The following is a 16,447-nucleotide window of genomic DNA, read 5'->3' as shown; positions in this document are numbered from 1 at the left end:
CTGATGAATATGCCCCACCGAGCCCCGATGGCGCACCGGCGAACTCCCACAGACACTGGTAAGACTGTTCCAGGGGAGAAGGGTGCTGGGCGGTGGAATGTACCTAAGACTGAGGGTGTAGAACCTGGAGACAGGCCTGCCAGGCCAGGAAGGTTCTTGCCCCGTAAACGACTAGACATTAATATGATTCAGTGTTTCCGGTGTGGTGACTTCGGCCATATTTCCGCTAATTGTTCACTTACAACTGAACCTATGCAATGTGATACTGCTCATGTCTACCGCAGGGGGTCTTTCTTTGCACAGACAGCCTGTACGGCTGACCGGCAGGCTGAGACTGATAAGCACATGTGTGTACTCACTGTAGATAGCAACCGAGTAGAGGCACTGTTAGACTCTGGTAGCTTGGTGACACTTATGAAAGCTGAGCTGGAGAACCCCTTGAGGCGTACAGGGAAAACTGTTGGTGTGACCTGCATACATGGGGATGCTCGATATTATGTTACTGCCGGGGTGAACATCGAGACACCATGTGGTTCTGCTATAGTTTCTGTGGGTTTGGTGCCTGGTCTGATGTACGATGCAATATTGGGGAAAGACTTTGCTCACTTCTGGAAGTTGTGGGAAAGCCTTTTTGTTCCAGAAGTGAACAACCCAGATCCATTTGAGAAGGTTGTCGATGTAGTGGAGGAGGGAGTTTCTTCTGAGTCAGAGTTATTCCCTTTTTCTACTATGATTGGCGAACTAGAGAATGCGGAGCGTGGCGTTGGTCCGCCAACTGATGTGCCTCCCACTGAGGTGGGAAGTGTTGTTGGGCCAGTTGATCGTCTGCCTGATTTAGAGGTCAGAAGAGAGGTCTTTGCCGTGGAGCAGTTGAATAACCCTACTTTGGTAAAAGCCAGGGAGAATGTAAAAGTAGTTGATGGTAAACCCATAGACCCTGATAGTCCTTTGTCCTCTCCCCACATGGCAATGTGTCAGGATTTGTTATATCAGGTGACTAAGAAGGGGGAAGATGTTGTGGAACAGGCTCAACAGGCACAGCAGAGGGTATACAACCGCAATGCTTGGTTACGCAGCTTTGCTCCTGGGGACAGAGTGTCAGTGTTGGTTCCCACTGTGGAAAATAAACTTTTGGCTAAATGGCAAGGGCCCTTTGAATTCTTAGAAAGAGTGGGACAGGTCAATTACAAAGTTTACCAGGGGAAAAGAAAGCCAGAACAGGTATGCCATATAAATCTGTTAAAGCCCTGGAAAGAAAGAACGGTACTGTCGGCCGTCCGAGCCCCTCCAGTAAATCCAGGGCCCTTAGTTCCCGAAGTGACAGTGGCAAAAACCCTGTCGGCAATTCAACAACAAGAGGTCAAGGAGTTTCTGATCAGAAATAGGGTGCTGTTCTCTGACGTACCAGGGAAAACCTCGGTCGTTAAACATGACATCATCACTGACCCAGGGGTTAAAGTTAATCTAAAGCCCTATAGGTTACCAGTAGCACAAAGAGAATTGGTGTCGAAAGAAATTAAAAATATGCTAGAGTTAGGGGTTATTGAAGAATCACATAGTGAATGGTCAAGTCCCATTGTGTTGATTCCAAAGCCGGACGGGAGTGTGCGTTTCTGCAATGACTTCCGAAAGTTGAACAGTGTTTCAAAATTCGATGCCTACCCGATGCCACAGTGGAGAAGGAGGCGTTGGCCATAAAGTGGGCGTTAGAGGCTCTCAGGTACTACTTGGTTGGAAGAAAGTTCAAATTGATCACTGATCATGCCCCTTTGAAGTGGATGTCCGAAAATAAGGACAGTAATGCGAGAATTACGAGATGGTTCTTGGCGTTACAAACTTTTAAATTTTCAGTGGAACACAGGCCAAGGGGCCTGTTGTCTAAAGCAGATGCGTTGTCACGCATTCATTGTTTGGGGGCTTCAGTTGTTCCGCCCCATAGGTCGAAACAAAGGGGGGGGATATGTGATAGGATCACTGGTAAAGTGGTCTGTGACAGGGACATTTATCCCAGATTCCTGTCTTATGTGTTTTAAATCCCCAGGAGAAAGTCTGCAGTGTAGCAGGCTTGAGTCTCGGCTTTTTGAAAAGCCGGTTTGGGACCTGGGGGTTGTGGGTTGTGGGTGAGAGGAGAGGGAGGGCTCCACCCACGGCCACTCCAGGTTTTGGTTCTCGCAGCCTGGTAACAGGCTTGTTAGGGTTCCCACCTGAGAGTGGCCAATATAAGCCTAGTGTGTTTAGGGCTGAGTGTCTCACCTGGGAGAGCAGACAGGGAGTTTGCTCAGAGACACTGGGAAAACCTATACTGTGAGTGTTGTGCTGTGCCTTTGTTGCTGGTGAGGGCATTAGGCCTTGCCAGGTTCTGGTAGTGAGGGAACCACCTGTGAAGTTAGTGCCCCGACAGGGCTAGGATTTATGTTTATGTTTTCTTTATGTTATTTCTGACATTGCACAATAAAGACTGGCACCGACCAGCTTGTACTCGAATCCAGTCTGGCGTACTGTTTCCCAGCTGCTGTGTGTGTAAGGAAGGAGTCCTCTACCCCCTGTGTCACAATATATATATATATATATATATAGTGATATCTTGGGGGTACTTAGCTCGGCAGAGGGTGGATTGGTGCAGTGTTTAGGTGCTTAATGAGGGTCCACACACAGCTTTCAAGTAAATAAATGATGTTTTCCTTTCCAGCATGGAAAGTCAGGAAACAAACAGAAAATAATAAACAACCTAGCCCCTATTTAGGGAGTCTAAGGCCCTCATTCAGAGCCACTCGCTAGCGGCAGTACGCTCGTTCCGAGCGATGTTCGCACATCTGCGCATGCGTACGATTTTTAGTACGCATGCGCGAACCAGTCTGTGCGGCTGAAAATCGTTTGTACGCAATATAGCGAGTGCCTGCTATTTTGAGTGACAGAATGAGGCGTATGTGGGTGGTAACAGGGGAAGGTGCTTGAAAACGGGGAGTGGAGATCAGAACGCAGGCGTGCTTAAAGGTCAAAACGGGCGTTTTGTGGGTGTGCATAATTAATATAGCAGCGTCATTGACCACGTCACTTGGTTTTTTTTAACTCAGAACTGCTCGCAAAATAGCGGTTGAAAAAACCAACCACAAGAATAGCGAGCAGTTCATATCCTGTTCGATGTACTCGATTAATCTAATAAATAGCGGACATGACGTATGGTGCGAGCGGCCAGGGGGCGTTTTTAACAAATAAACGAGCGTATGTTTTGTTCGCTCGTTCAGACTAAGAGGTGTGAACAGACTGCAATGTGCGAACGGATCATTTGAATAGCCACCCCTTGTTTTTGAACGAACGAACGCAAATAGCGAACGGCTCTGAATGAGGGCCTAACTCACTTCTTGAACCCTCTCTATAAGGGTGCAGCTAATCTGCCAATAAAGTCTCATCCTGCTTCTCTGCAGGTCTATCGCTGGCTCCAGCCTGGCTTGGCTGCCACAGCTACACAAACACAGCCAGTCTTGGTGGCTTTCCCTGTATCCTACAGATATAGGCCCTCATTCAGAGCCGTACGCTCTGAGCAGAGCGCACGCTCTGAATGAGGGCCGGGCTCCATTTTCATGGAGCGTCCTCCTGGACGCTCGTATAGCTGTGGGTCACCACCCACAGGCTATACGAGCGTGCATTGTGATGGTCGCGATGGTCGAGACCATCGCGACCATCGCATTTGCGAGCCGGAGCCTGCGGTTGAGGTTTTCAACCGCAAGCTCCGGAGTGATTTTGGCTCTATCAGAGCCAAAATCACTCCCACTGACATCACTAGTGATGTCAGTGGGCCGGCTTTTGACGGGAGGCGTTCCCGTGGGAACGCCCCGTCAAGGAGGCACGCCCCCGGCACGCCCACCAAAGGGGGCGTGCTGTCAATCAACATTGACAGCACGCCCCCTTTGATAGGACACAACGAGCGAAGGACTTTCCTTCGCTCGTCGCGTCTGGTGCATGCGCACGACGGAGCTCCCTCCGTCGTGCGCATGCTCAGTCCATAACATCGACCCACTTGCGAGCGGACAGCCGCTCGCGAGTGGGTCTGAATCAGGCCCATAGGCCCTTGCTTCCTCAGCTTGCAGAATTACTGCTTTACTGTCACACAGTCTGAGAGTTTGGGGTCCTCCCTGCCTCCTGCAGGTACAGACCCAGGCCTCCTGGCCCCCCAATGGCTTGCTCAGCTTCACTGGGCTCTCTGGCTGCTATAGTCCCACAAAGACTGTCTCCAACAGCAGCCTGACTGGTCGGCCTCCTCATCAGCCCTTACCTGAGCTCTCTCCACAAGGCAGCCCTTACACATCTTCCCAGAATCCTTTTCTTCTCTGTGTGGGCGGATCTCTCCTGCCCCACACAGAATCTGCTGCTCACCAGTGGAATCTCTGGTGATACTGCCACATAGCCCCCTCCCCAGCTTGAAACCTATGGGTCCAGTGACATGGGACGAGGCATTATCATGACGATGTCCCTCTTCACTCTCCTCATGAGGGAAATCCACCGCATCCACAGTCATATAAACTCTTGTGATCTCTGGGGGTCTCATCCTCCAGATTCCAGAATTTATTTTCCTCCAAACTTTTTTTCTCACTTTATGGTAGCAATGGTACTTCTTGCTTTCTTTATGCAGTACTTGAGATTCATCCCTGGGTACCACATCAGACATCAAGTACTTGAAGTTACTTTTCCCAAAGGGACATACTTCATCTTTACTTTTGCCACCTACATCAAAATCCAGCAAGTTGTTTTCCTCAGAATCTTCTGATTCAAACCAAGAACAGCTTTTTCTTTGTTTATTTTTCATAGAACAAAGGTTCCTGTTGCTCAAACCTCTAAAAGGCACACTTTTCGGGCAACTTCTGGTTGTCATATCTTTAACCTTCAGCCTTAAAGCCCTGTATTGGCTACTGGTATATTTCACTGATACCTCCTCTTCTTTCAAGGGGTCAGCAGTATCCTGAGAGTCAGCAGCATCACAACTTCTGGACCTTGAGTTTATGTCAACCAACCATGTACTGGCACTGCCACACTCAGATTCCAGACTCTCATGTCCACATAAGATACTTGAGTATTTACTCCATTGATCCACAGAATTTATCTCACGGCTTTGATGGCTATCTGCCACTTCTTTAAGGCATAGATCTCTTGGGCTTACTTGTGCTCCCAATTTTTGAGCCTTGAAAATCTGATGAACAATTTCTACATGTTCCACCAGCACAGGCTGAAGTTCACTCTCCACAGAGGTCTTCATTTTCAAATACTGTCTAGCTGGACTACTTGCTTCAAGCTTTATCATGTGAGACCACTCCACTTCCTCATAGACAAATCCAGCAGCACTGCAAATTCCATCCTGCTTGCATGAAGGCATTGTTTCACATACAAGAGTATTATTCTTCACAAGACTCTCAGAATTAACTTTCTCCAAGGTTCTGCTTTGCCCTGCAAAACTGTGTGATTGAGTCACATTCTCATCACTCTGAACACCCGGCAACAAGAGACTCTCATCCTTTGAAGCAATCACTATCTTCGTAGAATTTTGTACATCCTGTACCTTTACTTCACAGGTCATGCAATCACCATCTGTATATGTCAATTCTTTATTATCAACTTCGGACACAGTTTTGCAATATGGACCTGTGCCAGTTTTGGAGGACTTCATACCCTCAGCTATCACTGTAAGCTGAAAGTCACTGCAAGGAATCTCATCCACTTTTCCAAGACGGACCTTTAGGGAATTTCCCAACTCCGATACTTTTGTCCCTTCTTGTACACTGGTATCGTTAATGAGGACATCTCTATGGTCCCATTGTTGCTGACAGACATAACTCTGGAACATCTTACTTGGTTCCCGCAATTCACTGTTTGTCCGCTGCTCATCACAGAAGACACTCTGCACCAGCAGCATATCACTCTGCGTGCCAGCCTTTTCAGGATCAACCTGTAACAGTTGCTACTTGTGTTTATGTACTTCTGCCACACTGGGTTCAGCGAAGACATCGGACACCATTTTAGGTCCAGAATCCAACTTCAGAATGTTATTTAACTTATTTTCCACTTCTGATTTTCCCACTACCATGTGGAACTTTTTCTGAGCCATAGACAGCTGCTCTTCAAGCTGGGCAATTTTCACCATGGCGCTTTCCAACTTGCTCACAGATTGCAGTAGATTGCGCTCCACAACTTCATATTCAGCATGCCTCAACTTTTGTACAGCTATCTGAGACTCTGCTACGTTTAATTCATATTGCAACTCCAGTTATTTGGTACTCCTCTCCACTTGGAATCTTTGCAACTGGTTCTGTGTACTTAGCAGACACTTCTCAAGGTTCTCATTCTGTTCTTGCAACTTCCAAGCCCTGTCATGGGCAAGGTTAAGCTATCTCTCCAAAGATTAACTTTGCTTTGTGGCTTTATGCCAACTTTCCCCCAGAAATACATTTCTTTCCATCAAACATTCTGAAACTGCTCTAGCTGCAGCTAAATTGGATTGGAGAGTTTGTACTTGCTAGTTACAGCTGACTTTAAGACGGACCATCTCCATCTCTTTTCCTTCATGGTCAGTTTCCCGCTGAGCACGAGTCTACAGCATCTGGAGCTGCTTCTCTTTCACTTCACAAAACTTTTCAGCCAAAGAACTTTTCTCCAATTCACAAGCTTTAAGCTTTACTTGTGTGGACACAATTAAAGAGTCTTTTTCTTTTAACAGCAGAGCCAGATCTGCCACTTTCACTTCTGTGCCCTCTGCATCACTCTGATGTCTCTGGATACATTCTTTCAATTCTTCTACTTTCTGCTGAAGTACCACACACTTTTGCTGCAATTCCACAAAATCTTGCTCTAATGCGTCATTCTTTGCTAGGAGCACATCATTCTCATACTTTGTAACACATTTGAACATTTTAGCCTCCTCAAGGCGTTCAGACATAACCGCTAATTTGAGGTCTGTCTCTTTAAGAACTTCAAGTCTTTTTTCTTCTTCTTGCACCAATGCTATTTTCAAACACGACAACTCACTCTTTAACATCTTTTCAATTTGCGCATACAAAAGTTTCTCTTTTGTAGACTTGTCATACAAGTCACCTATCTGGTCGCAATAGCGCATAAGTGTTTCACGCCAAACTTCACACAGAGAGTCAACTTTTTCCATGCTGACATAGTCCTCTCCTAGTGGACCTAGCACCAATTACTGACCACACACACTAACATCTTTATTCTGCTTTTTTAATGTCTCTTTCAATGGAATAACACTGTTTACCCCACCAATTTGAAAGGATTCACTACAGAGGAATTCAAACAGCTTTAAATCCCTTCCATGTAACCAACTTTCTTCACATTCAGACTGTAAACTCCAGCCCGGGTTTTCCATCTCTCTAGACTGAGAATGAAACTTTGTAGCAAGAATTCTGCCTTTAGAATTTTTCTTTTTATTTCCCATGATTCTTGGCACAAAATACACAGTTTTCACTGTATCACACTTTGCCTTCAAAAGTAGTTTTAACACAGCAAAACATTTTTCCTCATGTGGCACTACAATTACCAGCATGTATCAAACAGTCTCAATAGCCTTTCAATAGGAATCTCTGCTCCACACCACACCTGATTAGCCACACCTGCCTTAATGAGCTTGAGCAATTCACCAGGATAAACCACATGATTTATTTTAACCCTTCCAATGCTGAGGAAGTGCACATTTCTCTTCACAGACAAAGTGCAATTTCTCTTTTGCAAAACAGTTGAATACTTTGTTTCTGGCAAACTTTGCCTATCCCATAAGGAAAACAATTCTCCAGCAACTTGTGTAACACTTATTTCTCTTCCTTTCCAAGGAAAAGATGTACACTGCAGCGATAGTGCACACTTGCAGAGAATTTTTTTTTTTTTTGTTTAAACAAAACTTCACAACAAACTTATCTTCACTCACCACCTTGACGAGCATTCCACCATGCAGGTGCAGTGAGCCTCCTTATGTCCATTTACTTGCTGTAATCCACTTTTTTTCACAGACCTGTCTTGCGTAGACCTTTATGCGTAGAATCTGTATGCCCGCATTCTCCACCATATGTGATATCTTGGGGGTAATTAGCTCAGCAGAGGGTGGATTGGTGCAGTGTTTAGGTGCTTAATGAGTGTCCACACACAGCTTTCAAGTAAATAAATGAAGCTTTACTTTCCAGCACGGAAAGTCAGGAAAAAAACAGAAAATAATAAACAACCTAGCCCCTATTTAGGCCGTCTAACTCACTTCTTGAACCCTCTCTATATGGGTGCAGTTAATCTGCCAATAAAGTCTCAGCCTGCTTCTCTGCAGGTCTATCGCTGGCTCCAGCCTGGCTTGGCTGCCACAGCTACACAAACACAGCCAGTCTTGGTGGCCTTCCCTGTATCCTACAGATAAAGGCCCTGGCTTCCTCAGCCTGCAGCTTTACTGCTTTACTATCACACAGTCTGAGAGATTGGGGCCCCCTGCCTCCTGCAGGTACAGACCCAGGCCTCCTGGCCCCCCAATGGCTTGCTCAGCTTCACTGGGCTCTCTGGCTGCCACAGTCCCACATAGACTGTCTCCAACAGCAGCCTGACTGGTCTGCCTCCTCATCAGCCCACACCTGAGCTCTCTCCACAAGGCAGCCCTTACACATCTTCCCAGAATCCATTTCTTCTCTGTGCGGGCGGATCTCTCCTGCCCCACACAGAATCTGCTGCTCACCAGTGCAATCTCTGGTGATACTGCCATAGTATATATATATATATATATATATATATATATACATACACATATATATATATATATGTATATATGTGTGTGTACTAGAAACCCCCCCTTAAAAATCCTACATTTGTCCCTGAGCTACTTGCTCAAAGTACGTTGGATGTAAGGAAAATTCTCAGGAAACAAATTTTTATGTTTTTTAATACAGAGCTGTAATTATTCATTAGTATGTTGTTTATGACTTAAAACATACTTCCTCACAATATCATACCTTGACTTTGTCGGAAAGATAAGCCTTTGCAGTCGTCATCAGTTATACAAGGAGCTACATCGGGAAGCTGAAACAGTCAAAAAGCACTAACAATAATTATGTCATTATTAAATAATAATAAGTAATACAGCATTATTATCCATGAAAATAAATTTATTTGGCACAAATTATTTTTATTGAAGCAACATGTGGTACAATAGCATAATAAATAATAAAACATAGTAGCACTAGCAAAATGTGACATGTTGATTGCGGCACGCGCGTCAAACTAGCAACATAGTAGGGTAACATCACATAGTAGAAATAGTACTGGCAAATTTTTAAAAGACACGTCCTGTACTAATTATTATGTATACTGATAGTGACTATTTGGTAGTAATAACCCTTAATAAAAGGAAATTATACCCAAGAAAAAGGTTTTCCAGCGTATCCAAAATTGCTATGCCACAGGATCCCATGATATAAAACTTTAATTCATGGTTTCATATAATCTTCTAGTGTTATGGTGTTTTGGCCATACGTATCTGCCGAAGATAATTCTTCAGTTGTTATTTTCCTACATTAATTTTATCTCTGAATAACTAGTAAAGTAACTCATTATTTATTTTACAGTTTCCCTGAGAAAGTGTTGTAATTGGCATAAAAAAGCATATAAAATATCAATACTTTTGTATTTTTATACAATAGGTTAGAGATTGCTCAGAGCTATGCATTCATGTACAGGGCTTATCTGAAATGGGGCCCCATGTTACAACGAAGCATAACCCCTTCAGCGCTCACTAAAGGGGTTATTTAATCTATTCTGTATTCAACAAACAGCAGTAATCTTACATGTTTGTCACTGCATCTGCTAAAGATGGCAAGAGCGATGGAGACCCAGCGCTGCGTCTTCGGCTTCAGCGAAGCCTTACAGGCACTGCCGGGTCCCCGCTGGGTTACAGCGTCATGCACATGTGCAGACGGAATGTCGCACATGCGCATTAAACAAGAGCCCGTCACTGGCAGCGTTAAACTGCCAGCAGCCGAGTGGAGGACCTCGCTGACTAGGAGGACTTTGTTGGACCAAGCCGGAGGGGTAAGTATTGCTAAATACCAGTTCCATTTTCGTCGGTATCACTGTGATAGTAAACAAGTTCGTTCATGAATGGGGCCCATGGATGGCAAATAAGTCCCTCCCAAGAGAAGAATAGACTTCTGGGTAATGCTACATATATAACATGGTTGCTATGAAAGCCACAAGGAGATTTCTGTCAGACAGTTTTTGTTGGGGTCACAACATGTAGAAGACAGGTGACACTGGTGGTGGGTAAAAATAAGATACAGCCTTTTTGCTAAGGCAGTGGTGCAGTGTATGGTGCTCAATCAGGGTCCACATGTCTTTTCAGGTATAAATAAAAGATAAGTGCTTTACTGTCAGCATACTGTAGAAAGAAAACAACAAACACCTAGCCCCCATTTAGGGCACTGACTCACTTCTTCGCCCCTGCTAACCTTGGGCGGCTAGTCTGCAAATAAAGTCCAAAGTCTCTCTGTACTTCCTGCAAAGTCTGTCACAGGCTCCGGCCTGGCTTTCAGACAAAGTTTCTCTTGTGGTCCTCCCTGCCTCCTGCAGGTATGGACTGACTTTTTTAGCCTGCAGCTTAGCTGCTTTTTTGTCACACAGTCTGAGAGGTTTGTGGTCCTCCCTGCCTCCTGCAGGTCTGAAATTAGTACCCCTGGTCCCCAATGATTTGGCTTAGCTTCACGGGGCTCCCTGGCTGCCACAGTCCCACTTAGACTGTCTGCAACGGCAGCCTGACTGGTCTGCCTTCTCATCAGCCCACATCTGGACTCTCTCCACAAGGCAGCCCCTAGGTGTAGCAAAACTTAGTTTAACTACCCTGTGTAGGCGGAACCCTCCAGCCCCACACAGAATCCATGGCTCACTATCGCCATCTCTGGTGATCCTATCACAATATATATATATATATATATATATATATAGAGAGAGAGAGAGCGATAGAGAGAGAGAGAGAGAGTCTGAGAGGTTTGTGGTTTGAGGATTGTGGTCCTCCCTGCCTCCTGCAGGTCTGAAATTAGTACATCTGGTCCCCAATGATTTGGCTTAGCTTCACTGGGCTCTCTGGCTGCAAATAAAGTCCAAAGTCTTTCTGTACTTCCTGCAAAGTCTGTCACAGGCTCCGGCCTGGCTTTCAGACAAAGTTTCTCTTGTGGTCCTCCCTGCCTCCTGCAGGTATGGACTGACTTTTTTAGCCTGCAGCTTAGCTGCTTTTTTGTCACACAGTCTGAGAGGTTTGTGGTCCTCCCTGCCTCCTGCAGGTCTGAAATTAGTACCTCTGGTCCCCAATGATTTGGCTTAGCTCCACTGGGCTCTCTGGCTGCCACAGTCCCACATAGACTGTCTGCAACGGCAGCCTGACTGGTCTGCCTTCTCATCAGCCCACATCTAGACTCTCTCCACAAGGCAGCCCCTAGGTGTAGCAAAACTTAGTTTAACTACCTATATATATATATATATATATAGAGAGAGAGAGAGAGAGAGAGAGAGAGAGAGAGAGAGAGAGAGAGAGAGAAAGAGAAATACAAAAAAAAGGGCACTCATAATGTGTCAACGTTTCGGTCCACCAGGACCTTTATGAAGACCCAACAGCAGTCAACAGCACAGCTACTGCCAAGGACCATACACCCCATTCCCACAGAGCCAGCTTATATACCTTCCATAATTATAAATGCCTCACACCTGAGATACCTGGCTGAAGAAACCGGAAGTGGCTAATAAACTAATGTATCCCACCACCGCTGGAACCAACTGTATCAATGGACATTAGAGCCCATCAGCTGTGACACATAGTCCTAACTATCAAATACAGTGTAGTCAGGAGCGCTGCGTCCACTGTAATAAAAGAGAAACTCAATTACCACAGCCAAACAGGAAGTATCGTGCGTTCCACCCGTTGGAACGCACGATACCCGGAAGTCAAGTGAAGTCCCGCGTGACCACCAGCACTGCTGTACCTTTGTGGCAGCACAGCATACCCGCGGCAGCACAGCATCCCAGCCGGTATGTCTGTCATTAGCGTGCAGACTGCCGCACAGGGAGCCACACATCCAGGCTCACATTTAGTCAACCTGGCAGGCTACAAAGTGTGACTATGCATCAAAGCACCAAATCCACACTGGACTCTAACTGCTCCATGGCAATATAACAATATAGGGAAGCACTAAACCAGCTCTAATGGAAGCCCAATGAAATGACATAATGTTTCAACAAACTCATACCATAAAATAAACAAATATAAAACATGCACTAAATAATACGAAAAAAATCCAAATAATAAATAAACCCTTAAAAATAAACCTTACTCTGTATAACAGAAATAAAATCACATTATCCTAAAGGAAAATTATACAATCCCCAATGTAACCCCAAAATATCAAATTAAGATATCTCCATTATCAAAAATGCTCCGGTGTGTTCATCCGACCACGCAGATTCACCACCAGGCAAAAAAAGGAAAAAGAAAAACCTAAAGGAAAATTATCTTTTGCCAACACTGTATATGTAAACTGTAGTTTATACAGTGTTGGCTAAGATAAGTTTCCTTTAGTTTTTCTAGTTTTTATTTTTCCTTTTAATCTAATCAGTAGTATAAGATTTGCAATGTGTACACCTTTAATGGACTTATAGGGCCAAATGTAATAGGGTGAGAGTTTAGAAAATGTGAGAGTTTAGCAGTAAACTCTCACATTGGTTGAGTTTTATCTTCAAAATGGGAAAACATCTGAATGAGATTTTAAATCGTGAGAGTTTTTTAAGTCTAAAAAAACATGCAAGTCTGTTACTTTGTTTTTGGAATTTATTACATTGGCAAAGTTTAAAAAGTGTCAGAAACTCTCACTTTTTCAAACTCTCACCCTATTACATTTGGCCCATAGTATTTGCTGTCTCAGCATCGATGTGGTACTAGTCAGTATACTGTTTGCTATGGATGGCCACCCAATCAGATCCACCCACAATACTACAGTACATTGGGTGGCTCCTTAAAGGTATCATTACGAATCCTTCTGGACTTCGGTAAGCACACTGCTGACTCACTTGCTCGAGTCTCCTATACTGAAAGATCCGCAGATCTTTCTTCTCGGTTACCCCCCCTCCCTTGATTTTTGTAAAGCTTCTGTCAAATTGCTCTCCCACGTTAATTGCTGCTATAAGTCTCATAGCCCGTAATTGGAATCACCCCCACTCGCCATCTTTCTCTACTTTAAAATTGCAAATTTGACACATAGCATCAATGGAAAGTATTACTTGTAAAGTGTGGGTTCCATGGCTCTCTTATGAGACCATCCCCACCTGAACCATGAAGATAGATTGGTATGCTATACCTGCCACTACTCTCTCTTGCTTATTACTGGTCTCCACCACCTCACTTCTCTACTTGTATCTGCTATGTGTGACGTTCCCCTCCTTTTGATGTTTTCTGGCAACCATTTGATATACTCCATAGCATTTTACCTCTCCCTGTAGTCCTGTAATCCCTATTTCCCTTTCCTTTTCCCCCTAGTCCCAGGGCCATCTCTTCCATTGGGCTTGTTGGGCAGTTGCCCAAGGGCCTGAAGATTGTAGGGGCCCACCAATCCGCCACCCTACAGCCGCGAGTACTCAACTCAGTCCCAGTTTCACTTCATCCGCCGGCTTCAGACCAGTCAGAGTCTCTCTGCATGTGTGGGAGGTCTGATGGGCATGCAGGAGGGTTTAATTTTATTGACCATTTAAATTTTTTTCCCGAGAATGGGTGGGTAGAGGCCCCAGTGCATTGCTTTGCCCAGGGCCCACACTGCTGTTAAGACAACCCTGCCTAGTCCCTCTCTTCACCTTATGTGTAGTGCTTACTATTGTGTACAATTTGCCTACAAAAATTGGCTTACTCGTTTTACCCCTCTTTTTGTTATTTGTCTGTTTATGTGAGCTCTCATTGTCTAGTGTGTACCGGCATTAAATAAATAATTTTTTTTTTAAGTTATCATTATATGATTAGGTTTTCCTTAATAATCAGTCTCCTTTATTATAATAGGGTTCAATGGTTGTCAACTATTTAGCAGACCCCTGCTGTCGTGTATATATATATATATATATATATATATATATATATATATATATTATAATATATTAAGCATTATTATTTAATTATTTATTTTGCATTCCTATCTTAATGATAGAAGTCCAATGTGTGTTGTTCCTTTTGTCAAATTGGTCATTTTATTTTGTATAAAAGTTCCTAAACTATTCTTAATTATTTTTAGCTTTATATAGTAAATAAACCTTATTCTATTCTTCAGACTAGCTTCTTGGAAGGGGTACGCATGCCATAAAGCAAAGTGGCAAACCACCATCTCAACTTGACCCTACAGCCATTACAACATGAGCATGCCACCTTTTCAACATGGCCACACATCCAAGCACCACATACTCATTGTGACTTGACCATGTCTCCTTCTCAAAGGTGCAGATTGTGTCTGATTGCAATGATACTAATGTTGTGAGGAAAGAAAAGAGCAGTAAGGGGCATATTCAATTATGTGCGAGAATAGCAAAAATCCTGCGCCTGCAGGGTTTTTGCTATTCAATTAAGTGCAGGGTTTTTGATTTTTTGAGCGTTGGGAGTTTTTTTTACACACCTCCAGAGCATGACCAATTTTTCCTAAAATCCATATTTTTAGGAAAAATGGTCGGGAAATGCTCTGGGACCCCAGCAGTACCCCTCCTTAATGACTAATTAAGCAATTGGAAGTTTCCACTTAGCTTAGTTAGTAAATACTCACCTTCCGAAGCGGTGTCTTCTCCCTCTAGCGTCGTCCCGGTCTCCTGCAGCAGCGGTGTGTGTAAGTATGTTGTGTCATTTTATGTAACTATGTGTGAGTGTGTGTAAATATGTGTGAGTGTGTGTGACCCCCTTGTGTATGTGAGCCCCCCCGGAGGCAGCTGCAGGGAGAACAACATCTCCCAGCAGCCACCTCCTCTCACAGCAGCCTCCTGGCCTCCCAGCAACCACCTCAACTCCCAGCAGCCCTCTCCCAAGTCCAAAGATGGAAGGACAATGACCGGGAGCCATGGAGACCAACGGAATGGTAAGTAGGTACTTTTTTCCTCGCACTGCGGGGTTTTCAGTGCTGAAAACCCAGCATGCATTTTTTTTTATTATTGAATACCGTAGGTATCGGGAGCATGCATACCCGGGGTATTACACAATTTGGTGCGAGGTCCCATTTGTATATGCCCCTAAGACTTGCACCTGTAGAAAATTGTTTACTGTAGGAAATTCTATTGTGACACAACAGCCTGCAAAGTTAAGTAGATCATATGTACATACCTCACTGCAGTTTCCCATTTGTTGTTCTGGAGTAATTATGAAGTTAGTCATCACAACAGCAGAACTGTCTCCCTGCAGAATAAGCAGAAAATATCACTACATTAGCAGTAAGAACAAATCTTCATCAGCTTGGAGACATTAGTAATTTAAATGGAATGTAAACTGAACTCTTGTTTGACCCCATATAAGATATATTGACACTACTAGGAAAGTATTTTCAGTTGGTTTAACGATATCTGTTTTCCAGAGAACTTGCAAATAAAAGTTACTTCTGCATAATGAATACAGTAAAAAATAGGATTAAGATGCTATAATCCCCCCACACTCATTGTATAATTGATAATCCGTTCTCTTGCTTGAAGTTAGGGATGGGACATCAATGGCTTTACACCAATATTACAATCGATATTACAATTTATATTATCATCGGCACATGACCATCAATGGCATGAAAGCTTGGGCTACAACTGTTTTAGAATGAAAATATTGGCTTCTGAGACCTAAATGACAAATACAGGAAGCCCTTCTGTAATCACAAGTCTAATTCTGCCTTTCGTTGAAGAAAAAACATCAACAACAGCAGTAGACACCACTGATGGCAGGAAAACATCATCCTCAATGAAAAACAAAAAAAAACCTCGACCTCAGAACATTGATTCTATAGCTGACTTTTTAATTTATTCTTACTAGCATATAGACTCTTTCTTGAAAAAGGAAATGGATAAATTAGTATTCAGTGGGCTGGAGCATAATGTGCCCATTTTGTGCTGAATAACTAGTAAAATTCAGGCAACAATGATATTGCTAATTTATGTGAAGAATTAGGTCTATCTGCAAGAAATGGTAGCATGACTAACCAGCAGCAAGGTGCAGCTGCAAATGTACATCACTTCTTGGGCTTAGTCACATCTCTCCTACGTATGGTGCAAATTTCTTACCTAAATTACCTTCAGCGCTCAGGATAGAAATACTATACAGATTGGTACAATGTTTGTTGGGTGACCTTTGAGGAAGGATTGCAACTGTACCCCAACTGTTATTGTAGTCCCACAACCTTGATGTTAGTACTAATTGAGCCTGGGAGCACTTGCACTGATTGTG

The 16,447-nt window shown here is 43.9% G+C and overlaps 1 protein-coding gene across 2 annotated transcripts in view; it reads right to left on the bottom strand.

Moving 5' to 3' along the window:
• The window catches only part of P2RX1 (purinergic receptor P2X 1), a 141,442-nt gene that overhangs the window by 73,725 nt on the left and 51,270 nt on the right, over positions 1-16,447 (bottom strand). For both annotated transcript variants that reach the window (XM_088447037.1, XM_088447038.1), the window contains exons 3-4: positions 15,347-15,418; positions 8,979-9,045 (exon numbers count right to left, since the gene is read on the bottom strand). In XM_088447037.1, coding sequence (XP_088303163.1) covers positions 8,979-9,045; positions 15,347-15,418 — 139 coding nt within the window. The remainder of the gene's footprint in view (positions 1-8,978; positions 9,046-15,346; positions 15,419-16,447) is intronic.

This window comes from Taudactylus pleione, unplaced genomic scaffold (assembly GCF_031769625.1).
Source record: "Taudactylus pleione unplaced genomic scaffold, aTauple2 ptg000411l, whole genome shotgun sequence".
Lineage (NCBI taxonomy): Eukaryota > Metazoa > Chordata > Amphibia > Anura > Myobatrachidae > Taudactylus > Taudactylus pleione.
Note: the sequence above shows the minus strand (reverse complement) of the source record. Positions and strands in the feature narration are given on the sequence as shown.